At 45.8% G+C, this 27,600-nt stretch overlaps 1 protein-coding gene across 4 annotated transcripts in view; it reads left to right on the top strand.

Annotated features, from left to right (window-relative positions):
* LOC149350649 (zinc finger protein ZFAT-like) overlaps positions 1-27,600 on the top strand; it is a 98,128-nt gene that overhangs the window by 48,181 nt on the left and 22,347 nt on the right. For 3 of the 4 annotated variants that reach the window (XM_089579732.1, XM_089579731.1, XM_089579734.1), the window contains exons 12-16: positions 789-993; positions 12,180-12,358; positions 16,264-16,512; positions 19,395-19,622; positions 22,744-23,024. In XM_089579732.1, coding sequence (XP_089435858.1) covers positions 789-993; positions 12,180-12,358; positions 16,264-16,512; positions 19,395-19,622; positions 22,744-23,024 — 1,142 coding nt within the window. The remainder of the gene's footprint in view (positions 1-788; positions 994-12,179; positions 12,359-16,263; positions 16,513-19,394; positions 19,623-22,743; positions 23,025-27,600) is intronic. The other variant, XM_089579733.1, reaches the window with a different exon arrangement.

Below are 27,600 nucleotides of genomic sequence, written 5' to 3'. Positions count from 1 at the left end.
AAAAAAAACACCGAAAAAGTATTGAGCTGATTTGCATTTTGCACCAGGTTAATTATAGCCTTTGCATGCTGGTATTGTATCTGGTGGTGTCCACCATCCTTGCAGACTCTGAGAATGCAACTCTCCATTGAAGAAGTATGTTCACTATGGCAGAGTACATGGCAAAATGAAAGGTGCAGAAGAGTGACTTGCGCAGGTCCTTAGGCGAAGTCCTCTCTAGGTGTAACACCTCAGTGGATATGCTGGGAAACAGTGGATAGTATACATTCATTGTTTGCTTAGTTTATTGCAGAAGCTACAGATGAAGGGAGGCAGTGCATAGTATACTGCCATTTTATCACTTGGTGAAATTCCTATGGCAATTGTTATACTTTAACCAAATAAGGGTAGCTATGATTTTATTCATAGTTAAGCTTTTAACTAACAGTAAAGCCCTGCACTGTTGCTATCGGAATTTCTGGAAAAATAAACTGAAAACTCAAAACTTGCAGTCCAAATTGGCTTGACAATAATGGCAAGAAAATGTGCAGTGTTCTTGATTATTTTAATAGTCTAAGCTATAGATTTTGCTATTGGCAATATTAGACTTTTGTGTGTATTGAATTTGTGATTTGTTTGAACATTTGCTGAAGTACAACCATGGTTTTGGAGTGGTATGAACATGAAACATGCTCTTTGGTGTCTAAATTTCTACAAATGAGCAAAGTTAAGATGAGGTCATGGAATTGCACTGTCTTATTATGGTGTCTTAGTTTGGTTGTATCTCTCCTCATCTTGACTTTCCTTAGAAAGAACATCTGGAGAAGCAAGCTGCAGAAAACGAAGGGGTACTCAAGCCTGACTCGAGCATGGAATGCTTTGTGGCCGAGAGTGGTACGGTCTCTACAGCTGAGGAAACTGTGTCTGAGGGGCTGCAAGCAACCTCTGAGCTGGGCGACCCCTCTGAGCCAACTCAGACCACTGACCTGTCTGAGATTACTACAGAAAGTGAAGGTATTGTTTCATATGTAATTCACATGCCTGTAGTCACTCACCATTTTAACAAGCCTGCATGAAAACCATGCTCAGAGTAAAAATTTTTGCAACTTTGAAAGAGAAAATACTACTGCTCATTTTGTTTTCTTGCAGCCACTTCCTGTTTTGTGCGAGTGATGTGTGCCTCATCGCGCGGCTAGTACTTCCTTAGAGTCAGCACAACAGGGAGGCTTTATGCACTGTGGCATACTTGATTTGCTATGTCTGTATTCGGTTGCGTGAGGTCTGTTCAATTCGGCAGCACTCGCTGCACCAGGTACCATGAGTGTGCTGTAGCAGTTCGAGCAGTTATAGTGCAGCTTGGCACTGGCTGCTTCCAAAACGAATGGTCGAATGAAAACCTGATCATGTGCTAGCCTTGGCGTTGCCACCGAATGGCAGCCAGCTGCGTGCTGCCTACATCAATGGCCTCCAGCAGTTCAAATTGCATGAATAATTTACAAGCAGCAAATCACAGTGACATGTCGCTGTGAACCAGCCACAAAAAATTGTCATACACATGATTTACGGATACAGTCAAACCTTGTTAATTCGAACTCCAAGGGATCGGAAAAAATGTTCAAATTATTCAAAAGTTCGGATTATCGAATGGCCCCAAAAACACTGTCAAGAACTGCTTGCACAGTAAATTTATTTGGTGCGAGACTGGGCAATGGTTACCTAATTTTGATATGAGAACAGTGCTGCAATTACTATTACTATTACTATTTTTAATGTCTTCATCAATGTATTATTGCGTGCATACTGTTGGGAGCATCAAAGCAGAACTGCTTCAAAATCACAAGGGCCTCCCGCATCCTTCACGGTGCGACTCGGTAGAGCTCCACCGCTACCGCGTCACACCCATCATAAGTGGGACCGTCGCGTGTGTGGAGGCTTCATCGCGCGAACAGTGAACGGTGCATGACGAGCATGCAGTTTCGGCGCACTGGAAGACTGGAACCATGTGGACGGAAGCAAAGGAAATGTCACCGAAGCGTTAGAAAAAGAAAGGGGGAATGAAAATGCTAGTGGTGCGGCTGTCGGCACCCATATCGGTGCTCAGCTAGATTAGGTTGGCTGGTGGGTGCTGGCTGGTTGAGCTGCCATCACTATGGACTGGTGTGAAGGAAAGAAAAGCGAAATCGAAATTATGCGGTCAGAACCGAACTATGCCAACATCAGAAGTGCGTGGGCGACTCTGCAGCATGGTACTCGTGTTCTGATTAGGGCTATTTCGATGATTTCTTGCCACTCCGGTCATACCTGGACCCGACCTCCTTCAGGAGCTCATTCAAATGAACCAGTGCGAGACTTACAGCGTTCGAATTAGCGAGCATCCGCCAGGACCGTGCCGGCAGTTTGTATAGACTGATTTTACAAAGCCCACTGCGCATGCTTGGGTTTACCCGAAGTAGTCAAGCACCATCTTGGTTGTAGTCCTGTGTGGCGGCACCTACACGACAGCCCACCTTATTTGGCGCCTTGACTGGCATTAGACCCGGTCGTGGAAGTTTTCCTCCGTGTCATTTATTATGGTCAGCTAAAGGAAACAGAGGCGCCACTACAGAGTTTCCAGGGGTGCAGTGCTAATCACAGCTAGTGCAGTGCTGAGAGCGTGTTTAGATGCTGCATGGAGTGGGGTGACTGCGGTGGCGACGCTGCTCTTGTTACTCGAACCTTCATGTTTAGAAGTTGCAGGTGATGACGAAAACATGCTTGATCATCACTATTGTGCATTTTGCCAGCAGAACATTTCAATGCATAGCTTTGCACGCGTTAGAGTGCTTGCAGTGCTTGCATTTCTTGCCGCCTCACTTTCCGTTAATTTTCACGGTATCCATCCAGGCATCCATTAACCATGTCACAGAATGTTTGTTGTCTTTATTTCTTCGTCATTCTTCATTCCTAAAAATGACCATGCAGTTGTTTTAACACGATAACGTTAAGGGCCCCATGTCGCAGAAAAGCCGGTGTCGTCGGCGGCGGCATTGGCTGTGAGCAAAAAATCCCAGAAGCATTAATAAATAAAAGCCTTTCGGGTCGTAGCTTGGATTAGCCTACAAGGTTTTAACTGATCTAGTGTATTGACTACCCGGACGTCCTGTCGTATACAAAACTTGTCATGCAGGCTATCGTGGAGATGCGGCTACCGCGTTTGCTGGGTGCCTCTGAAAGTTTCTACGTATAATTGGGGGGGGGGGGGGGGGGGGGAGAGCGATGCAAGCACACAGCTGTACAAACTTGACACACTGCTGCTTCAACCAGTTGCTTTCACACACTCGCACCCCTGTGCCATGATGTAAAGCAGACGTGAGTGCCCTGACCATGTTTTAATTTCTAGCTCCACTGCTCATCTGCATCCTTACGACCGAAGGCTAGCACTCCACGCCCACGTGTGATGCCTCACAACCCGCATATCTCTTACTCGGGGGTTAAGGTTAAAACAACGGATTTACGGGGAAACAACGGGGTTAAAAAACAACGAATGACATGACGGTCACCACGTGTCAGCGCGATATTCAGTGTCAGCTGTTAATGCGATATGTTGTGTTTGAGAATATGAGTGCGACCGTCTTATCTGTATGTATCAGCAGCGCAAACACAAAATTGGAAGAAGAAGAAGATAGTACAGACCGCTGAACTTACAACTTTTCTTTTCCTTCTTCTTTCTGTTTTGTGTTCGCGCTGCTGATACATATGAATCGCAACCAACTAGCCCAGCAGATGGTATTGCTCTTATCTGTGTAGTTCTATGATGCTCTTTTCAGTATCCGACACATAGTCGTTTACGCACCAGCGTATACAGCTCGTTCGGTCGAAAAGCCGTCGGCGTCGTAGTTGTAGCTGCCGGCACCGCGCATCAGAAAAAAGTCTATCATGCCAACCGTTTGCCGCAGAATGTTCCAGATGGTGTAATACCATTCAGCGTTTCGAGCAGCATAAAGTTACTAGTTAAGTTAGAGAGCTTGCGGCAGGAATTCGAACTGGCAACCTATAACGGGGCTGCGGGTGTCCACCGAGATGTGTGAGACAGTTACTGCAACTTCCTTTCCTGAAATTCAGTTTTCGCTTCCCTCATTACGGCACCTCTTTCTCTCTCTCCCTTCTTTCACTCCCACCTACCTCCCTTTCCTTACGGCGGGGTTCGGGTGTCCACCGAGATGTGAGACAATTACTGAATTTCCTGTACTCAAAAATGCGTTGCATTCAAAGCTGTTTCCAATGGACAAGGCGTCGCGCACAACGGGCGATGGCATTCCGTGGACTCCCTGGCAGCGCTGCAACACGCTGTGGCGTTCCAACTCCTTAAGTCGAAGCCTTAAGGCGAAGCCTTAAGGAGTTGCTCAGATATTTGCTCAGATAAACATGTAACTATATTTGCAAAGTGCTTTGGCTTACCAACAAGAAAGGTGAGCAGTATGGTCTATGCCATTTTGCGTAATAGAATGGTCACAAATACGTGTGTTCAGTGTAAAATGAGAAAACAAAAAACAAATCTGGAGAGGCTTTTGAGCGTGCCAGATTAGGATAGAATGGTATGTATACTTGTGACCAATAAGTTGGATTTTGAGCAGGTTGTTGTTACACCGATTTCTTTTTTAGTTAGGATAACAATCTGTGCTGCCAGGGTGTCTCTCGTGCGACTCTTTTTTTTTTTTTTTATTCGTGAAGTCTGCCTTGAGGCATAAGTTGAGAAAAGGGGGAGTGGAATGTAGGTTACAGAAAGTTAAAAGAAGGAGTGTAGACCAATTTCGGCGAGGTACTCGCATAGGCTGCTGGTGGAGTGATTGTCCATAGTCCACTTCACATAGTCCCCGTCGCGGTTCCACCACAGGCCGACCTCCCTGAGGAGCCGTTTTCTAATAGGGGCCGTCGCTGGGCAAGTCCACAACAGGTGCCGCACATCACAAATGTCCGGTGCAGCGCCGCAGTGAGGGCACCTGTCAGTTGCTGGCAGATATTTATCACCCCACCGATAACGGACAGATGGGGTCAGGGCCGCCCCTGCCCGAATCCGGCGCACTGATACCTCCTCCTGCCGAGTAAGACTACGGGGGAGAGGGTGCGAACACGGAGGAATTAGAGCGCGTGTTCGCTGGCGCAGAGCTTGTGAATCGGAGACATGGGACAGGAACGGATCTGGGGGAAGAGGGGAAGGTGGCGGGTCGTCTGATGTGTCAATGTGAGTCATAGCATCTGCTTGAATGTTATGTGGATCGTGAGCATGACCGCGAACCCAGTGTATGCGTACAGGACATGGGTATTTTGCGCAGAGTAGGTGAATTGATTGTGTAATCAGGAATGTGCGTCGAACAGCCTTAAGCTGTTTAAGGGCGGCGAGGGAGTCTGTATAAATATGAACTGCATTGAATGTGGGAACGAGCGGAAGGGAAGCAATGGCATTGTAAATGGCTTGAAGTTCCAATGCCAGGGGGGTACATGTATCTGCGGTGTACGTCGCACGAGAGTTGAGATGCGGATGGGAGGGACTATATACAGCAGTAACTCCCCGCTCTGCAGTATGTGATGCATCGGTGTACAATATGCACCCTTCAGGCAGATGCGCGGCTGATACCGACGGGGAAACAGTGGGGCGATTATCTGTGAGCTGACAATACGACCACGGAGGGAGCGTCTTTAAACGATGAAGTTGTAGAGACTGTTTGCGAGCTCTGTTTGCCACCCGCTGGTCGATGAGTTCACTGAGAGTATTAATTTGGGCGAACTCCTGAAGCACGGGTATGGGTGTCAAACGAGGCAAAAATGTTATTGCGCGCATAGCCTCACGATTGATAGCTTCAAGGGAGTCCCACTGTCTGCGGGTGAGACGTTGAAATTGTGCCTGATATATTATCCGTGGCTGAAGGATAGAGCGCACAAGCTGGCGGGCCGTATGAGCACGTGCGCCACCAGATCGCATAGCTATGCGAAGAATCAGACCTATAGTAGCGTGAGCTGATTTACGTGTGACTGTCAGCCAAGGGGTGCCAGTCCCAGAGGTATGAAGGAGGAGGCCAAGAATACGAACAGTTTCTACCTGAGGAATCGGAGAACTATCTACTGTAAAGTTTAAAGGGACTGCTTTCCGTAAGCCGGCTTTGTTTCCAATGCGAATGAAACATGACTTAGTAGGCGAGAGGGTTAGACCCAGAGGTGGGAGGCGAGATGTCAAGACATCTAGCGCATGTTGGAGGGCCGACTGATGGATAGACGCATCTGGGTGACAGCACCACAAGGTTATGTCATCGGCATACGCAAGCACACGGATAGAAGGGATGGTTTCTAGGGCTTTAACAAGAGGAATAAAAGCCACATTGAATAATGTGGGGGCGAGAACGGAGCCCTGGGGCACTCCTCTATTGGAAGTGAAGTTACCAAAGGGCTTTCCATGGACCCGTACACTGAAGGTTCGATTTGTTAAAAAGGCGTGAATGGATAGGAGAAACCGGTGAGGGAGACCAAGAGTTTGAAGGGAGGCAAGAATGGCAGAGTGAAGGATGTTATCATATGCCTTTGTTATGTCTGTCGCGATCACCGTTCAAACGAGGTGACTCTGCGGAGAGTGGTGAAGCACGTCAGTAGCCAAAGTAGCAAGACCATCCTCCGTTCCAATTTGGGGACGGAAACCTATTTGGGAATCTGGGTAACAATCGTGTGATTCTAGCCACCACGACAAGCGTGCGGCGAGAATGCTTTCGTAAAGCTTGCAGATGGTAGGCGTGAGAGAAATTGGACAAAGGGCCGAAAGAGATACTGGAGGCTGACCTGACTTGGGTATTGGGACCACAATAGAATGCTTCCACTCTCTAGGGATGACACCAGAACGCCACACTTGGTTGAAAGTATCCAGTAGGGTTTGCAAAGCAGACCCATCCAAGTTACGGAATAAAGAGTTTGGTATGCCGTCGTGCCCGGGAGAAGTGGTAGTCTTGAGGCGTTCAATCGAGGCTAGCAATTCTGCCATAGTTAGATCAGAAGTAACCTCATCGGAAGGCTCTGTAACCGATAAGACTGGAGGAGATGTAGGGGTGCAGTCATGGTGTGGAAAAAACTGACGGGCCGCTTGTTGTGCAAATGTATCTTCGTCCACATTCAGCGCGAGGCGAATGCTTTCAGTGTAATCTGCAACCTGAGAAGGGCGCTCCATGGCGTGAAACACTCTCCAAAGATGTCGATTGCCCTGCGTAGAGGACAGGCGGGCACACCATGCAGCCCAGCGTTTCCTGCCTAGTTGCTTTGCATAACGCCGCGCTCGGGCGGTAGCTCGGTGAAGAGAGGGAAGGGCCATGGGGTCTTCAGGGTTGCGAGAAGCATAATGATCGGCCTGGCGACGAAGAGCCCACAGATTCAGGAGGTGTATGTCCGGGTTTGGGTCGCCTTCATTTACAGTACTAGTAATTGTATGAGTTGCAAGAACATCAGAGAGGGTAGACACTGCTGAAGACGGGTTGAATGTTAATAAACGATTATCAGCGCGTACAGAGTCCCATGATGTTATGCGTACGCTGCGGCGTACTTTCCGTAGACGCGAAGGAGTGAGGGAGATAAAAATAGGGCAGTGATCACTACCCCAAGAATCTGATTCAACATCCCAACGAGGGTTACCGGGCCCTAACCACCAAATCAAGTCAGGTGAATACGGGCCACCTCTTGGGCGGGTAGAAGTATTCGGGTGGTTTAAAAGTTGAAAGGAATTATCTGAAAAGCTGCCTTGGATGTGCGCACCCCTTGAGGAATCTGCTGGGTAACCCCACGAAGTGTGTGCGCCGTTGAAGTCTCCACCAACTAGAATAGGGATACCCGGGTTGGTACAACGAAGGAAACGTACCCATCCAAGATTGGGAGATGCGGAGCTAGGACGGCCATAAAAAGAAGCTAGAATAAGAGGGGTGCGTGCTGGTTTAACAAGAAGGGCGACAACCTCTTGACGTGTGTTGCACCACCGTGAAAGGTCTAGCGGAGTATGAGGAATGGAGCTGTGAATATAAATTGCAGATTTACCTGGGGTGAGGGAGGAGGCGATGCAACGGCGATCAGGGATCGAGGGTGAATTGTATGCGCAGAATCCCGAAAGGCGTGGTAGTGAATTATGCTCTTGCAACAGGAACGCCCATGCCTTCAACTTTCCGTCACGAAGGCGGATATTCACCTTAGTGGCCTTATTAGCAAAGCCTCGACAGTTCCACTGCACCACCATAGATGATGCACTATCCATGGCGAGGCCGAAGAGCTTCTATGATGAGGGAGGTCAACTGCTTCATGAGCGCCAATATTTTATCCACTGTCGGGGTAGTCACGGTTAACGGGTGGTCGGCACATGATTGTGGTCCAGTGGTTATTGGGGGTGATTCCTGTGAAGATTGCTCCCGAGTGATTAATGTTCTTCTAGAGGAGTGAGAACGACGCTGTTCCCGGCGCTGGGTGAGTTCGTCTAGTCGACGGGGAGCCTCCACGATAGCATTTTCTAAAGCTGCGTCTTCATCTGTGGAATCCACTTGTGAGGGATGCACTGGTCGTGTTGGTGTATCATTTGATCCACGAAGGCGAACCGCTTGTGCGTATGAACGCTGCCGAGAAGAGGGGTGCTGAGAAGACGGGTGCTGCGCAGCGGGGTCAGTTGAAGGAAGCTCAGGGAAGTCGTCGTCATCACATGCGAGGGCAGCAAAACGATTACTTGTAGGAATATCCTGTTTAACAGATGGATTGTGCAGCTTCTTCGCTCGCTTCTTCTTTGGACAAGCGGGAGAGCGTATATCGTGGTCCGGCGATTTGCATAAGGCGCAAAGAACTGATGGTTCATTCATGTCAATCACAGCAGCAGGATTAGGGCAGGTGGTTTGCATATGGCCTTCTTTGTGGCAATGATAGCAAAAAATACGACGTGGTCGAAAGGGCTGCGGTTTGATAATCGCACCGTAGTAAGTAAGGTACTCCGGCAGAGTCAAAGGGCCTTGCAGAACGAGCAGGTATGAGCCCCGGCGTCCCATAGGCCGTGCTTGCAGTACTACGTGAGACTTGCAGCGTATGTTAGCCCGCACCTCCTCCGGAGGACTTGTGCTGTCAACATGATAAACCATGCAGCGGAGGGTGTCAGGACTAGATGCAAAATATATTTGCACCGGGACATGCTTGCTATTGTCCAGGGGGATCTGAGTAACTGCGCACATTTTCTGGGCGTCCACCAAGGATGGCAAGTTTACCGTGATGGTGTTAGATTGGCGATGAAACGACGAATCCGCAGTAGTTCGAAGAGCCAAGAGCGTGGTCAATTGTGGCTTGAACATACCGGGCAGGGATTGCAGTTATATCAAAGCGCAGTGTGGGCTTGATGGTGACGCGGAAAGAGTGAGCAGCAGGTGGAAGCGAGGCTCGACTCACGGGAGGCATCAGTGGAGGCTGCAGGGGCTCAGACGCTGGTGTCGACCCTTGATGGGAGTGCTGAACAGGTGTGACGGGCACTGTTTCTTGAGGGAGTGCCACAGGCACGGAGGCGGTGGAGCAGTCCATGGCACAGACCAGTGTCGTGGCATCGGGAGACTGAGCAGGTTGGAGACCCGTAGGCGCTGAAGGTAGCGTAGACGTGGAGGCCGCGTCAGGTGGTAACACAGCGGGCGCCCGCGTAGCTGTCGTCGACAACGCAGAATCCATGCAGGCGCGTAGCGCGGCCTCGCTCGGCAGCGCCGAGCTAAGCCTAGCTTGCGCCTTCTGGTTCCGGCTGAGTTTTTTCACTTGAGAGTCTGTCCACCTGGCCGGGAATCTCTCCGCAGGGGCCCTTCGGCATTCGTTCTCACGGAGGGCACTGTCCCACCCACGTCTCGTGCGACTCGCTCTCGCTATTTTCTCAGTACGGGTCTGAACGTACTAACTGATTGGTGAACACTAGATGCCAGTTTTTTTTTTAATTTAATTTCTGAAAATATTGATCAAGCTGGGGGTGATGCTCCGGCATAAATGGTATGTTGTTAAAATGGAATAGTCAAAGACTGATATACAACAAAAAATTAAAAAATCTTCCACAATTGTACATTTTTATAGTCATGCTTTCTCATTCCATGAAACAGAAAAAGCACTATCGCTAATATGGCAGCTTGAGGGATTAGTATATGAATATGCACATCAAGCACACATGCATTGTGGGCTCCTGAATATTACAATAAAACTTGGCACAGTTCTTCATCCACAACCTTACATCGAGAAGTAATCGCTGTAAAGTCGGCGTAAGCAGCCCAAAGGAGAATTCGACTACCTGCTTTTGTTGGCAGTTTAAGGGCCTCCCTTAAAGCTGAATGGTGCGTAAAAGGATTTTCGAAGCTTTAGAGAATTCGCCATTTGCCAGTGTACACTGATTAACAGGGACACGATGTCTAAATATGCCGAATAGGGCTCCTTCAGCTGACTCTCATGACCAGCTCCTGTGCTCTATTTTCGGGAATTTTTTCTTCTTTCCGAAAATACGAAAAACCCAGGGCCCGCTGCTTTGCTCAGCTGTCTGAACATGTGACTTTCCTCAGGTGAACCCACTTGTCCCACAAATCCAGCATTCATGCAGGTAAACACCATGTGGGGATGCAAACATGTCTGCTTGTTGCGCGTACCTCACGCACCACGCCGACGCAGCCGCCAGCCGGTGCACCACAACTCCCAGAATGCATTGCGGGTGGGATGGCGTAGGTGTACTGCTGGTGAAATTGGTCTATTGTCCGGATTTCCAAAGTAACGGGGGATGAATTAACAAGCTTTTATTGTGTACGCTGAAACGTTGCCCTCAGTGCTTGACTTGACTGCTCAGGTTTACAATCCTGAAGCCACGAACAGCTACCCACCTCCTCTTTGCAAGAAAGGATTGCCACAATTCCTTTCAGACTGCGGTCATATCTTCTCCTACCTACGCAGGGGTGCCGCCATCTTGCTGCACTACAGCTGCACTTCAACTTGGTAGAGTGCAAGCCAGCGAAGAACTCATGATGAACTAGAGGGGCACATTGTCAAAATGAATGCAGAAGTGCAGAAGTGCAGGGGGTCTGCAACGCACTGGCAAAATGAATTCGAAATCGCTGCTGTCCTTGAACTGGTGCAGCAAGTGTAGCCAATTGCTTTTGACAATTTGGTCCATCCCTGTGAAAGTGACTGGTGCAGTCATTCTTTTTTGTATCATGGTTTATATTGCTTTCTTTGGTGTCAGCCTGCACAAAATTATTATTTCTCCCTTTTTTTAGAGGGGGGGGGGGGGGGGGGGGGGGGCTTTTTCTTGGGATCATTTCCGCAGCTAAGTAGTACCAAGGCAGAAAAGCGGTGTACAGCCTTTGTCAAAAATGTACAGCCCAAGGGATTTGCTTTTGTGTCATTTCTCATGCAGCACCCGTGGAATTCCGAAGCTTCAGATGGGAGAGAGTGAGTTTTTCTCACGTTCAAGAGAGTTGAAACTCTGGTAATGCAAAAAAAGTCACCCTGCTTGGCTCAGAACCAAACACCTTGGGCTCTTTATTTTTGACAAAGGCTGTACTTCTTTTAATGGAGGTTTCCACATTTACATTTTTGGGCTTAGATTTGTAGCTATTTTATCAGGAGTATTAATGAATTGATGTATGCAAAAGTTTTTAGAATGTACCATTTATTATTTTATATTCTTTTTATTCAGCTTATGTGTGTGCAGTAGAAGACAGAAATTTAAGGTCCTTCAGTGTGCTTTAGTTGGCACCAGAAATGTAGTATTCATGTCCTGAAAGTAAGAAAGATGGTTGTGCAAAGCAGTGATTCTCAAATCTTGCAGCCTTTAGGAACACACTGGCTTTCAACAAATGACAAGCAACCCAATGCATTTATGCCCTTCTCTCTTTCTGCCAGGCACACATGCAGAAATGAGTAGAGAGATGTGTGGCCGTCATTACAGCATGGTCAGTGTAGTGTAGCTCCAGTTAAGAGGGCGCCACATGCATGGCCAAACACTGGAAAAATTCAATTTGGTAGAGTGTCCTCTCTTCAGACTTGCTTAGAAGACACCGCGGTCAGTTTCCACAATAAAGTGGATGAAGAAAAAGAAAATGGAGGTAGGGCGTGAGGGATATGCTGAGCTTGCTGCTTGAGCTTAGAAGGACAGTCTAAAAAACCCAAGGATACTTGCTGTCGGTGGTAATTGTGGTGCTTATTTTTCTTTTTTCAAGCAACTGCTGAGGCAGCATCGTCAAACGATGCAACACTAGAGTCACTTTTCGCCGATTCTATTGGTCAAAGCTGGTATCTTCCTGAACCTGATGGGATCATTAGCAGCTATGCCAACATCCCTCAGGAGCTGACTGAAGGCTCTCTGGAGAACAGCTCTGACTCCCCTTCTAATTTGCAGGTGAGAGCTGATGCGGCTGCCTGCAATTTTTTTTTTTTTGTGCTCTCTTTGTTACTTGAAGGACATTGAGTTTAACTCCACTGACGTAAAAAGTATAGTTTTTCACGTGATGCTAACACTTGATCATTGGTGACAAGCACAGCTTGTTGCAAGTTTATTTGTAGCTCCGCAGGTTTCCACTGAAGGCACCTTTTAATCCACTGCAGTAAAGCCTCGCTAACTCAGACTTCAAGGGAACAGGAAAAACCTCCATGTCATCTGAAGGTTGAATTGTTGAATGCCCCCCAAAAATCTGCCAAAAACCGTTTGCATCATTGTGCAGTTATACGGTGACAACTGGGCCACACTCGCTGCTTTTGAGACAAAAACTACAAGGCTACAGTTTTTCACAGTTCTGCCATAAGCTTTACTGATTGCGCACTGTTGGGAATGTTGAGGCAGAACTCCCCCAAAATGGTAAAGACCTCTGCAGACTCCCTCACGGTGTGACGTGCTAGCAGCAGAGTCTCTTCACATGCAGTGGTGTCGCATGTTTGGAGTCTCCACCTCTCTAACTGCAAACAGCGCATGGCAAGCCCACAGTTTTAGCCGCCACGGTGGCTCAGTGGTCATGGTGCTCTGCTGCTGACCCGAAAGATGCGGGCTTGAACCTGGCCGCGGCGGTCAAATTTCGATGGAGGCGAAATTCTAGGGGCCCCTGTACTGTGCGATGTCAGTGCACGTTAAAGAACCCCAGGTGATCGAAATTTCCGGAGCCCTTCACTACGGCGCCTCTCATAGCCTCAGTCGCTTTGGGGCGTTGAACCGCCATTAACCATAAACCAAAGAAGCTCACAGTTTCGGTGCAATGGAAGAACGGAAGAAGTGTGGGGGGGATCTGTTGGCACTAGTTGGCGGCAGAACAGTGAGACTCCTGCTAAATAGACGTAAAGGCCAGCAATGTGCCGATCAGCATTCAAAACATCACACAGCTGTATTTAGCTGGCTGGCTGATGCGTGGACATGGTATAGGTGATAGCTGCCATCACTGCAGGCTGGAGCAAAGCTCGGATAAGTAAAACCTAAACTATCATACAGCCAGGCTATTTTTCAGCGACAGCCCTTTGACCATCATTACACCTGCTGTTGCCCACACGTCAGAGGTCACGGGCCTGTGCCGTCCATACTTTGATGTTGCCCACCTTCAGAAGTCTGTCAGAATGAATGAGCTTTCTATGCATTAGGCTTTCATGGGCGTTGGCCCAGGCCATGCCTGCAGACCAAATTGCCTGGATTTCTGAATTAACATGGGTTGAATTAAAGAGGCTTTACTTAGAGGTGGTGTACATTCGGTACCTAATAAGTGTTTTTCTCATCCTTTCGTGCCATAATTTAAATAAATATCGCAATCATAATAAATTTATGGTTTGGTTTGGTTTGGTTCATGGGGTTTAACGTCCCAAAGCGACTAAGGCTATGAGAGACGCCGTAGTGGAGGGCTCCGGAAATTTCGACCACCTGGGGTTCTTTAACGTGCACTGACATCGCACAGTACACGGGCCTCGAATTTCTCCTCCAAAGAAATTCAACCGCCGCGGCCGGGATCGAACCCGCGTCTTTCGGGCCAGCAGCCGAGCACCATAGCCACTGAGCCACCGCGGCGGCAATAATAAATTTATGTAACTTTGATGTGAATATTAAGAACATATTGCAACTTAGAATAACTAAATGAGCTTCTGGAAGATGTGGAATTTTAAATACGCTTGATGGTAAACTGATCTGCATATTTTCGTAGTTTACTGTGAATGTATTGCATTGCATATATATCATAATCCAAATATTTTGTAGCACTTTTGTTTATTATTGAAACCTTTGTATGGTACTGCACTTAACATGGTATTCATTTCTTGTACTGTGATGAAGGAGGCAGCAGGTACACTGAGGGGACCTGTGATGTGAGGAGGAACATAGAATTTTCAAAATTTTCACAGTGTTACCAATCCCTTGCAAATTTGGGTTTCTGAATAGATTTGTGAATTTTGTACTTCTTGTAATGTTGTGGAATTTACATGGTATGTATTGGTCAGTATTCACTGCCATGGCTTTGCTTTGGTTGAAGAGCCATCAGTTTGTTTGTCTTCTGTGGCAATGCGATGTTATGATTGTGACAAACATGTGAGCTTGTGAACTGTGTTCATTTCTTATGGAGCCTCCACATGTGTCTTTTTGCATCCTCCCTGATGGCTTACTTGCTATGGAATTTCACTGCTCAGCTTAAGTTCATAAGTTTGGTTCTGGTGTTGGAAAAAATGCCTCTGTAGTGAGATTTTGATGCACATTAAAGAATCTCAGGGGGGGGGGGGGTCAAAATAACATGGAGCCCTCTACTGTAACTTGCGTAATAGCCTACAGTGTTGTTTTGCCACCTGAAAACCTAATGACTTGACCGTTTGCTTTAGAATGGAGAATGGTCCCCCTTTGCACTTTTTTTTTCTTAGATAGGTTATGATGCACAATTATTTATGGCTATAGAATGAAATTGAATGTCATGTACAGTTAGCATATTTTTTTAAAGTTATTCCGGGCTGGAAGAACATTGTAGAACTGTGTGATGGACTGGCTGCCCATCGCCACCTTTTTGTGACATGGAACGTGAAGTAACAGGGTGCTGTTGTGGTGGATAAGACAAAGTGCCGGTTTGTACATGATTTGGAAAGTTCCCTGTAATCATCAAACACACTTTTTCTCACTATACAATTTTCAGAAGTCCTAAAGTTCTTATAAAAAAAAAATGCTCTGCCATCACTACAGTGCAACTATGTAGACACAGTTTTGATGATGATAATGATTTGATTTTAATGGCGCAAGGACAGCTTGGACAGAGAGCACCACCGCTAACATATTTGGTCTGCACGAGGTGGGGTCAGAGACCCTTTTTCCCAAGCATTTCGCCCCAAAGAAGCCAAGAACCAGGCCAGGGGAAAGCTTGTACCCATAGGAGGAAAACCGGTGCGTACCCGGCGGCACTGGGGATTGATCCCCACACCTCCTGCATCCATGCATCCACAAATTTAGTGAGACTGAACTTCGGAATGTCTTGCATAATCTTTGTTACACGACAAAAATGGTAATAATGGGGTAATCCAGAGAATCTTCCCCATGTTGTCGTGTATGCATGTATATGCAGCCGTTGTCAAAAATAATGTGGCCCGATTTTCAGCTGGTCAGAACCGTTTCTTAGCCATTTTTAAAACCTCGGTGGTTCTGTTTGCGTTTAGAACACATGTGTAGTGAGTGAACAAGTTCTGTCCCTCTTTCTGCTACCTCTTAACCAGTGACAGCAGTGCGGGAGTTTGTCAGCTAGGCCTAGAATCTGTACAGCTGCACAGCATAGCATATATGGTGGGGTATGTTGAAAATTCTACATTTAAGTAATCATTTACTGCGATTAAACTGCGCTGTTGCATTTCTTCTGTAATAAGGAAATTTAATGAGTTTTTCTTGTACATAATGCTGTGGCTGTTTGGTGCTTCAGCGTGCTATGTGAGTGTATGCACGTTGTTGGGATCTTGAGTTACTCTCGTTGCAGCAGCATTATTTGTTTGTGGCTGATGTGTAGGTACAAATATCCTGTCCACCTGATTCAAAGGTGCCATTTGGATAATGAAAGGTGTTCGTGATGATATGGATGTTATAAGCCATGGAAGGATTTCTGCATGTGGCAACATTTTATAAGAGCTATGCACCACACGTGGTCAGTAGACACAGCTGTAAAGAACATTTTGTTGTCCTGTTTGGACACTTCTTGGTGGCATTTGGTTGTTCATGCTTGGACACATCTTTAGCAATGGACAGTGAGCTTCAAGCACAGTTTGGTGCTCACCACTTGCGGTCTGTGTGTTGCTGTGCTGTCACCTTTGTTGCAGGCATCCTTAGCGCAGTCAAGTGGACCCCTGAGCAGCAGTGTGACAGGGATGTGGTCATTGTCACAGCTTCACTACAAGCAACTCAGCATGGAAGTGTACTCCAAAATACGGGAAGTGTTTGGGGAAGAAGAGTGTCCCGACTGTGGCCGTCTCTTTCACAGCCGCATTGATCTTGACCCTCACCGTCTCACTCATACCGAGGACAAACCCTTCAAGTGTGGCAAGTGCCCTTATTCTTCAGGCTCTAAGGTAGGTCTACTCTTGAGTTTATCTCTGTGGGTTGCATTCCTTTATATGCCGTTATTTTTCTGTACTTCTTTTGATAATGCAATATTCCACCCCATTGTAAGAAGTCTACTCTTGTACCGTCTTACGAGGCATCGAGTGGATGCATTTGAGGGCAGGGTTGACACACAGCTTTGTCACTCTGCTGGTGCCTTCTAGTAGCCGTACTGATTTTATGGGCACAGAGCTGGCCTCATTTAAGTCTAGTTCCTGGCGGGTTCTGAAGTCTTCTCTGAGATCCTTCTTTTTCTGTGGACTAGTGTCAGTGGAGGTCCTCTTATCAAGTCCGCCCTTTGTTGGCAACCATATAAGCTTTGCTGATGCTGCTTTGAAGCTGAGTTAACGAAGTTACTAAGTGCAGAGGTCGTTTATTGCACACATTTTGAATAAGAAATACAGCAGTCACTTTAGGGATTTTGGAGGCATTGGCTTTGCCGACATTTATCAACTGCATCATGCTACTGGCATGCATTTCCCATTTTTTTCAGGTGAGGTAATAGGAATTGCACTGACACTGATTTGAAGCTAGCTTGACAGTCATCATACATAGATAATGATCATAAATTGCTTTTACCTCTCATTGCTGGTGTTATCCTCTAAAATGCATGTCAAAACTTCCTTTGTACATTGTGTCCCTATTTTTTCTCCCATAACTGTGACACCTGTTTTACACCACCACAGAAAGTGGCCAATTTGAGGCCATTAGTGGCTTGGTGCAACTAAATAAATATTGGTTAAACCAGTTCTAAACCAATTTTGTAATCTTTAAAAGCAGCTGTTGCAGTCATCACTACAGATCAGCAAACACCTGTTTTCTTGTGTTTGCTGTTTGCTGCTTTTATTATTTAATATGATTGGCTCTGCTTTGCCCACGTGGCTCTGTGTGTGCTTATTTAACACCTGGTGCAGCCTTTCAAAATTAGTTGTGAACTTGTGAGGTGGTTATGGCATGGCACATATGAGAGAGAGAGAGAGAAAGGAATTTTAATGAGAGGAAAGGTCGGCCGGTGGCAGCATGGCCCTGGCCTGCTACTCCACCCTGGGGAAAGGGGAAGGGGAGGTAAGGGAAAGTGCGAATGAAGGTTGATGATGGCATAATACAGTGAGTTTCATGAGTGATGTCCACACACACACACTGGCTGGCACTCGCATCGCAGTGAGGAGACGCATGTAAAATTCACATCTTGAACACACACGCTGACGCATGTCATTAACACATACTGGAGTAGATGGCCTAAAACATGTGCCTTTATTTGTGCTTGCAGGTTCATTTCATAGGCATCTTGCTTAAATGCGAAAAGCAGGCCTAACTTCTCTGTCTGTTTTCGGCACATATGTATATTCGCTCACATTTAAAGTTGCTCAGAGGCCGCAAAAGTAGACAACGTTAACACTACAGTGACTTGTGGTTGCCATTATGCACAAAATTTTCGCAGCTTCATGCCATCACACTTCACTAGTGTTAGAGCTAGGTGTAGGTCATAATCATTCTTTGCTGAAAAATTCAGCTTGTCAAAATCTAAAACATGTGCCTTTATTTGTGCTTGCAGGTTCACTTCATACGCATCTTGCTTAGCTCCGAAAGCAGGTCTAACTTGTCTCTCTCTGTTTTCGGCACTTTCCTGCTTGCAATGCCGCTTTCACATTTTTTTTTTTTGGCTTTTTATTTCATGAGATAAATGGCATTCAAGCAGTTAAGGTGTTCAGATCTTCTTAGTAGTGACAGTTATGCGAGGGACTTTGTCCGAGGGTTATGTCAGCCATATTTTGTTATAAAAGACTGCCACATTTACCTGCTCCTCAGTGAGATAATGGTGCATGTGGGCCTCGGGAGTAGGTGCTCTTGAGGATGTGCCTGCTGTGATTGTGTGATCTATGCAAAGCACACACTTGTAATTTGGGGAGTGGGGTGCTGTGGTACAGAGTTGGAAAAAAAAGCTTATTAAAGCTTAAAAAAGTTTTATTTACTGTATATAATATATATATATATATATATATATATATATATTGCCGATTAAAGTAGACTGTGATTCATAAGTCGACCCCCAACTAGTGGCCCTCTTTGGGCACAAAAAAAGTTTGACTCTGAATATAGGTTGACCACCCTGTGACCCTAACTCGCCAGTAAGGTATTCAGAATTCTGAGTCATGCAGAGGAACTTTTTATTTGTCCACGAGGCATCTCTTACGACGGCGTTGCTTTTGAGAAGGACACAGTCGCTGTCATCGCTATCCTGTGAGCCACTGCTGCTGCTGGTAGTAGGAAGCGGTGCCGAGATGCTGCATGTGGAAAATACCACACAGACCATGTCGGTTGGGAGCCGGCACTCTGCCTAGCTCACTGAGTGCACCATTCCCGCAGGAGCTCTCGTCAAAAGATAAACACGCCGTGATGTTATCGGTGCGCAGCATCTTAGCGTGCCACCAAGTCCACGCTGCAGATGGCGTGAAACTGGACCTGAGAAACGCGCTGAGAAAAGCTAATGCCTAAAAAAAAAGAAAAAATTCTCGACAAAAGTGTGGGGGGGTCATTATGCAAGTCGGTTCATCAAATGGGTAAATACATACTTTTGACGTCACATATAGGTTGACCTTGGGACTCTGCGTATTGGTTGACTTCGATTATCAGTCGACCCCCCAGCTTTCGATGGTCATTTCTCGAAAAAAATTTGACTTATAATCGGCAGTATATGGTATTGATTTTTTTTTTCCATTTAAATCTGGGTTTCTTAGCCAGTGTATTCAAGGAATGTAAACTTTGAACAACCTTCCACTTCTGCATTTAAACTTTTATTCTTGAGTTGGGTGTCTTAAAAGGGCATTGTCTTCATGCCGTTGACCTATAGGACAACCTGAAGAGGCACCAGGAGACAGCTCACGAGGGGCGCACCTTTCCATGTGAGCGATGTGACTTTGTGGCACAGTCGCGAAGCTCATTGTTTCAGCATCGTCAAAAGCACACGGCTAATGGTGGTCAAGGCCGCTGCCCAGTGTGCCAGCGACAGTTTCCATCCTGGCGCATTCTGCGTCAGCATATGCTGTCTCAACACCCAGATGCACAGCAGCTGTTCAAGGTGCAGTGCCATTTTAGCAACTCGGGTTCTAACCACAGTTCATGGTTTAGCATGAGCCTCGGGTCATGCTGTTGCAGATAAAACTGAAGTGATTTTAAAAGTTGCAAATAACAATCATTCACATCAGTACAAACTTGGTAACATAGAAACAGCTTTAATTTTTTTTATTCAGCTTCATAATTACATGCTAAAATAGTCAAGGATTGGCATGCTTTTGCAAGGTACCAGCATCGGCATCTTTACTCATGGGTGACTAAGAAAGTTGGCAAGTTGGAATGTGGGAGATCCTTAGGCTCTGTCAGCCTTTTTAGGTACGTTCTGCTACCATTAAAAAAAATTTATTGGTTATCAGGAACTGAAAAGCACGGTAGTTGTCATACTTATCGGTGGACACCTCAACGGCACCGTGAGGGAAGGGAAGGAAGTGGAAATAAAGGAAGGAAGAAAGAGGGAGAGAGGTGCCATAGTGGAGGTCTCCGGAATAATTTCGACCACCTGGGGATCTTTAACGTGCACTGACATCGCACAGCACACGGGCGCCTTCTGAAGCCTAGTTCTGAAGCCTTCTGAAGCCAATGGAGATCAAAGTGAAAAGGGGGGCTTCCACCCTGTCTCCACACTCGCGTGAAGCTGGGCTGATTGAACTGCGAACAGTCTTGTAGTTTTGGATTCTGGCACGATGCACATCCCGGAGATTCTGGGAATTGGAAGTTTGCCTACCGCTTGTCCGAGGAAGCGACTGCCAGTGCAAACAAGCTGGGTAAACAGCGCGCAACAATTTGAATTTTCTTCAGTGGAACTCATTTACATAAGAATTAACTTTTTTGAGTTATGGAGCCCCATGCGTTCTGCCAAGAACGGGCACTGGCATGGGGTGCGTACTACCTGGCACTCGTCCAAAACTACCTCAGACCCAGCAGATAGGTCAGCTCTGCATTTAGGTCAACCCTGAGTGTTAGGATGAACTTTTTTTTTAAGAAGATTGTCTATGGTTTATGGGGTTTTGACGTCCAAAAGCGACTCAGGCTATGAGAGGCGCCATTGTGAAGGACTCCGGAAATTTCGACCACCTGGGGTTCTTTAACGTGCACTGACATCGCACAGTACACGGGCCTCTAGAATTTCACCTCCACTGAAATTCGACCGCTATGGCCGGGATCGAACTCATGTCTTTTGGGTCAGCAGCCGAGTGCCATAACCACTGAGCCACCGCAGTGGGCTGAGAAAAATAAAGGTTGACGTAACCCTCTAACCATGGCACACTTTTCAAAGAAGCAGCGCAGGCTGGCATTCGCACAGTCAACCCATCCTGGGCACATGGCAAGAATAGTCACGTCGGGGGACACGCATTGACAGTACCTCTGCTAGATGCTGCCTTGACCACGGCCAGGCTGGAAGGAGCGACAAGCGCACATGCCACTGCCTCCATTCTGGCCTTGCCTTGATGAAGCACTGAGAGCACATTGCTTTGAAACTAGTATCCATGCCTGTGCTGCTGTGAAGCATGTTGTTTCTGCAGACTCGTGTCCGGTGGTCCACAAGTTGTACCGATTGCTTTTTGTGCTGAGAGTACTGAGGCTGGGGCACATCGCATATCGAGCATCAGCGTTACTTATCAGCATCACTCTGCAGTGCCACCTTGCAGCTCCGAGGAGCTGTCGCATTGGCTTGTGGCATAATCGGGATTGGACATGCTCGCACAGCACCTCAGATCTTTGCATTAACCGGGCTGGTGCACGCTGCCGCTTTGAGTTATCCAGTCAGATTTACATTAGAAATAACAGGACTGAAAAAATTCTTCGAATTAGCTGAGTTTGAATCACCAAGGTTTTGCTGTAATAGAGTGAAATTTATGTAATCCAGCCATAAGACAAAATGTAAGTAGACATTTACTTCTAAAGACTGGGTTGTGCAAAACCCCGAATAATGGGGAGGGGGGACATGCGAAAGCAACAGGGGAACAACACACATATACACTTGCCTTCCTTAGGTAAATGGAACAGAGCCTTTCTGTATAGTTGCCTTCATGATGGAGTAGATCTTTATTTGGTTGTGGTGAATGCAAGTATTTGTTGGTTGCAGCAGTGCCCACTCCTTCACTCACAGAATTAACTGTGAAAGGAGCGAATGCTTCACAAGAATGAAGTTTCAGATTGGAAAGAAAGAAGAAGTGATTTCGGTCGAAACCCAGAAGGAGCCAGAGTTCACCCAATCACGAAGTCCGCACAATGATGGCAACAATGGAAGCTCCGCTGAACCGTTGTGGAAGCCAAAACATGACACTTTTTTGTGATGTTTGTGCATTGTTTTGAGGTGACAGTTGTTTGTAATGGTTACAAAATGTTTCAGTATCCTTACATTCCATGCGAAAACACCTCAATCAAGGAATGGCTCTGATAATGTGTAGTCTGTGAGCAGAAGGTGTTTCGCTAATATAGGAAGTTCGACGCAGTAGGTACTTCTCAGTCTGCACCAGGCATTTTTCTAAAGTGGCAGTGCAATGCCTCAAAACGCACAATTCCACTACATTGATTTAACGATCCTGTTGTTTCACCGCACTCCTGGCTTCCGCACTTAGTAATTTTCTCTTGTGGTCGATATTGACTCGTACTCAACAGCCACCAAGCTGTGGCATGCATCTGAAGCATGCTGACCTGCAGTTAAAACTGAATATAAAAAAAATGAATTTGTTGTATGTTTATCTTTTTTTTTTCGGTTTGAACCAAAATCGCCAACTTTTAATTACTTATATGCTGTCACTGATATGGGGAAGAGTTTCTCTAAAAAGCAAGAGCTTTGGGAATCCTAGTTATGTCTTAACTTTGAAGAGTTTCCATACTCTTTTTTTTGAAAACTACTTGACGAGGGCAAGCTACGCAGACAGCCTTTATATATATTGTTGAGGTTGAGATGTTCAGTGCTTGCCTGTATGTGGTGCTTCTTTCCTTATCTCTGATTGTTGACCATGTGAAGTGAAAAATGGATTGAATCAAATTTTCAGTATTTAAGATAGCTGGAAAAGCTTAAGAACAACAGAAGATCTCAGTGTCACTGTTCATTCTTGAGCCTTTTCCTCCATTTCTTGCAGATTTGCCAATGTTAACAACCTGCTCTTTTCCAGGTACCTGGTGGTCCCCCTCGAGTGATGGGGCGCCTTGGCCGGCGCACATATAAGTGCCCCTACTGTGGCCGTGTATTTCATCGTTCAAGCACTGACCTGCAGAAACACATGTGGATTCATGAAGGCGTAAAACCATTTCGATGCCCAGAATGTCCATATCAGTGCCGCAGCCGCAACAACCTCAACGTTCATCGCCTTACCCACTCCAATGACAAGCCGCACCTTTGTGACCAATGTGGCAAAGGATACAAGTCTAAAGCAGCTCTGCGCTTGCACACCAGGTAGGGTTGCTTTAAACTCTCAAAGCAGAGTGCAGAAAGGGCAAGTTTGCATCCATGTGTGGCACAGCCATATTTCACTCTGAAAACCTAGTGAAGCAGCTACCAGTGACCTTCGTTATAGTCCCGGCTAGCCTGGCTGGAAATCGTTACAGTGGCCAACCAATTTTCTCGAATTCGGCGGGACCCGAATAATGGTCCGAATAATTGAACAGATAAAAAAATCCGTGAACTTCAAAAAATAACTTTTATACAAGAAACCGGCCTCAAGAATTACGAACTTTGCCATTTCCCAAGTTCTGTTTGCTAATGATAATATTAGATATAGTATATGAGCCAGAGTCATGTATACATAGTGTCTGCGCTACTTTATGTCGCCGGTATTGGACTGTGCGACGTGGTCGCAGGTTGTGCAGCGAATGCACTGTAATGAACGCGCCGCGTGAAGCAAGAACAGTGAGTTTTCATGGGCAACAACAGTTGCGAAGACCGAGTGAGGGAACAGACTAGAAGCAAGCAGAACCAAGATTGGCCCATATCCACATCCCTCCATCTGCCCCGCACCATGGGTGTCATCGTCTATGCCACGGCAGACGACGTCACAGCTGGCTCATTTTCAGCGCATTCACTAAAAATGCTCGCACCCTCTTTGTAGGCCATCTCTATGCCAGTGAAGACTGCGCCATTAACTTGAGTGGCAACAGTGAGGAATAACAGCCAAGCCTATCCAAGCCAGTACGTTCGATTGACTCCATAAAATCTGGTTGGTTTCAAAAGTGATGCTTGCTCGCATCTTTATTGGCTCGAAGAAACAAGCTTTTGGTTGAAGAAATGGTCTCCATATTACTGCTGGCACCTTTTTAAGTCTGGAAAATTGAACTTTTGGACTCTGCATAGTTTGAAGTATCGGTTGTGAATATGTACACATTTCTGTAAGGTGTGTGAAGGTTTCTCAACCAAATCCTAAACACTATGAAAGTCCAAACTATTGGAGTCCGAAAAATCAGTTGGCTACTGTATTATGGCACCATAGTGCTCATGACTGGCACAGGTTGTTTGGCAATGGTTCAGTTAATAATTTCGGGGCTAGTGTCATTTCATGCCTGTGCAACTGTAAGGAAATGATAGAGGCCACTTGACAGCATATTTGTTATATTGATAAGTGACGTTCTAGTAACCTAATTTAAAGTGGCATATTTTCTCTCTTTCTGTACCTTTTGTTTGTCATTCATTGGCAGATTTTCTTTTCTAGGTAAATAGTTAATTTTACCTGGCTACTTACTTATGAGTACTTTACTTCATTCATTGGTTACAGTCTTGTTCAAAATAAGGTCCCTCATTTATAGAATGTAATTTGGCCTTTTACAGACAATGAGCATAAAGTACAAAACTAGATAGGCGTTGGGAAAATGTAGAGATGTAGGCAAATATGCAATCAAAGTACATGTACCGAAAAGACACTTATTGCCTAATAGAGGTCTGATAAATATATTCCTTTTTAGGTATGGTTTATGGGACGTACAAAACAAATAAATTTTTATGAGTACAAGGTGAGATGAGAAGAGCAAAATTATGTTTGTAATGCAAAGTACTAGAGGTTGGTATAAATAGCAAATAACGTGAATCTGATAATAATTTGTCTAGGCATTATATCTGTAGATCAAGAGCAGTGTTTGAGCACAATTTATGAACAAAAAAGCACTTGACATGAACAAAAGAATAAAGAAAATTTGCAAACTACGCAGTAGAATGGTAAAAGCTTAAAAAGGATAGAATAGAATAACTGAAAAAAGTAAATATGTTAATATGAATGCAAACTGGGTGATGTGAAGAAAAGTGGATGAAAATTAGTACACTGTTCATTATTCATCACAAATGCTATTATGCATTCTTTGCATTTCAGCCAACTGTAGCAGGTTGCAAACAGGCTCAAAAGTTGAAATTTCTGAAGGCTTTTGCTTGCTGCATTACAGGCATTACCTTGCTTCACATTAAACCACCAAATAGTCCTAATAGGAAGGCACAGCTGTCTGTAAAAAGATGCCATTAAGAAAACAAGCAAAAGCTGTGGTGGTTCGCAATGGAACCACTTTATCACAGACAGCCATGCTTGGAGGCAGGAGTGTTGTATTACAGACACTTATGGTTGCTGTAATGCCAGCCTTAACTTGAGCTGCTTCCTCCATGCATGCTTTTATTGGGTGCAGAGATGTGCTCCTACATGACATGCCTTTCAGTGGGGACATTCAGTGCCAACAAGAATATTGCTATTAAAAATCTTGCTGGTAATTGTTAATTTAATAAGCATTTACCACATTCAGCCAAACACACATTTTTTTTATAAGATGTTTATTGCAGACAAAAACTGGTGAAATTTTTTTATTATATATCAGTAACGCAAAGAATGAAGTGAGTGCATGAATGCAAACTTGTTTAATGCAAACTAATGGAAGCTGAATGTGAATTTCACTTGTGCTGACATTAAGAGGGTTCACCAGTGGCAGTGTCCATAGGAAATACATGGGAACTTTCAGAAGCTATACCGTGTCTAAATATGACTCGATTTTCATAAGGTTTGTGGCAGCGTTTTCTTCTTTAGTGAATAGAGGAAATGTTGCGGACAGATTTTATTGTTTAAGTTTCATTTTTTTACCAATTAGACGCAAAGTTCCAGAAAAATGGTGCTTTTAGATATGTCGAACTTTCATGTCATCTCGGGAAAAAACTAAGCCAAATATCAAAATTTCGTCCGCAACATTTCCTCCCTTTTTCTTTCGTGATTGTTAAGCTGCAATTTTTATCCATATCAAACCTAGTGTTTGCGTTTTACAGGCTCTGAAAGTTGTGTATGTATTTTCTGCGGGGATTTGAATTTCGCGCTAAAATTTTACTAGTGCGACGTGGCTCCACCTGGCGACAAATTATTTGTCGCTACTACACTCTACCACCAACTTCTTGCTTGTCTGTGTTCGTGCGCACTTTTTTCTTAGAACCTGGACGAACTAGATTTCTTTCTTTCCTTTTTTCTTCCTTGGGCTGTATTTCGAAAGGATTTCAGCTTTTCTTTTTTTCTCGAGCTTGTGGTACGAAAAGGAAGCGGGATGCAAGGCCACACCCAAAAGCACCCCCCTCTCCCCGCAGCACACATAGTAAGGCATTGTTCGCACCAAAACACACGTGAGTCGGGTCAAAAACCGGTTACTGGGTTTATGTAAACGCGCCAAGTCGAGAGTCAAGGGGTCGGGACCAGTAAACTTCGCCGCAAGGGGTAGGTTGACTCAACTCTACCCTGCCCCGATGTACCTGTAAACGCTGCCGGGCCGAAAAAACGGAGGGGAGAGGATGAATGCAAACTTGTTTTTGACTTGCGCCGTCGCACCTCCGAAGCAGCGGTGGTGTGGCTCAATCTTGGATGCTACCACTGCTCGCTCGCAGTGCGGTGCTCGACGCTTGGTGTCACTGCTGATGAACCTGTCTCGACTAGCTAAAATCGAGTTCATGTAAATACGCGTTGGTCGAGTTGGGTTGACTTCGCTCAGCCCGACCCCCGACTCAACCTGGCGTTATTAGTTCATGTAAACAGAGCTAATCAAGAACTCGCTTATGCAGTGCCAAAGTTTGCGTTCAGTCACCATGCATAGCTACAGGACGTCCTCGGTGCTTTTGCAAACCACACTTCTCGTCCTTTTAAGTTTCATCCAACTTTTATTTGCTTGGTGCCTTGTTGGTGCTAAGAAGCGGAAGATGGGTGTTCAGCACTGGGAAGGCTCGTACGATACTAGGCAAAGTAAGCTACACGCTGTCACTACAACCGAGGACATGCTTCCGTAGCTATTTAAGGAAGGCTATGCGCGAATGGGAAGAAAACCAGTCATAAGGCCTTGTGCTAGGAGCTCCTTTCTTTCCTTTTATTTAGAGACTGACTACATAGGTGTTCAACACAATGGAACCTTTTCCGGGTAATGTCCTGGGGATGCGCCAAGCCTCTCTTCCGCCATTTTAACCGACCACGCCTGTCTGCTCAGGCGAAACCAGTCACCCCACCTTACCATTCTAAAAGAATTTTTGCAGAAAAGATTGAAGGAAGCTTAGGCGGCCCAAACCAGAAACGCTAAATTGGTGGGTTACTGGGAAATGGTCCATTGTATGACCCCCACATCCTTCTGTGCTCAATGGCTTGAGAGGGGTTAACTTTTTTGTGCTTCGGTCCCCGGAACCTTGGCCGCATACCTACAGAAAGTTCTGGGCTCTACTTTTTGTACGCGGAAGAACGAATACTTTCGTGTCACGGTGTAGTTTACACACCTGGAGGGGGAATAGAACTTCCCTCTTTTTTGGGGTACTCAGGTGCTGCCATCTATCGACAGAAAAAGTTCAAATCTGAGTTGCCTTGTAGCTGGTGAGCCCTCTTAAGGGGGGTAGAAGGTCTTTAAGTCACAGCTATCAATCAAATCTTCAGGGAGTATGTATTTTTGTGTGCTGATTCCAAATATGTCTTCTAATTTTGTGTAAAACGACCTTGCGCAGTTATGTAATATATATTATGTAACGTTTTGCCGACACCTTTTAAGGAATTTTG

Source organism: Amblyomma mixtum, chromosome 3 (genome assembly GCF_055824585.1).
Source record: "Amblyomma mixtum isolate Tamu chromosome 3, ASM5582458v1, whole genome shotgun sequence".
NCBI classification, from domain to species: domain Eukaryota; kingdom Metazoa; phylum Arthropoda; class Arachnida; order Ixodida; family Ixodidae; genus Amblyomma; species Amblyomma mixtum.
The sequence above is the reverse complement of the archived record's forward strand: the minus strand, read 5'-3'. Positions and strand labels throughout refer to the sequence as shown.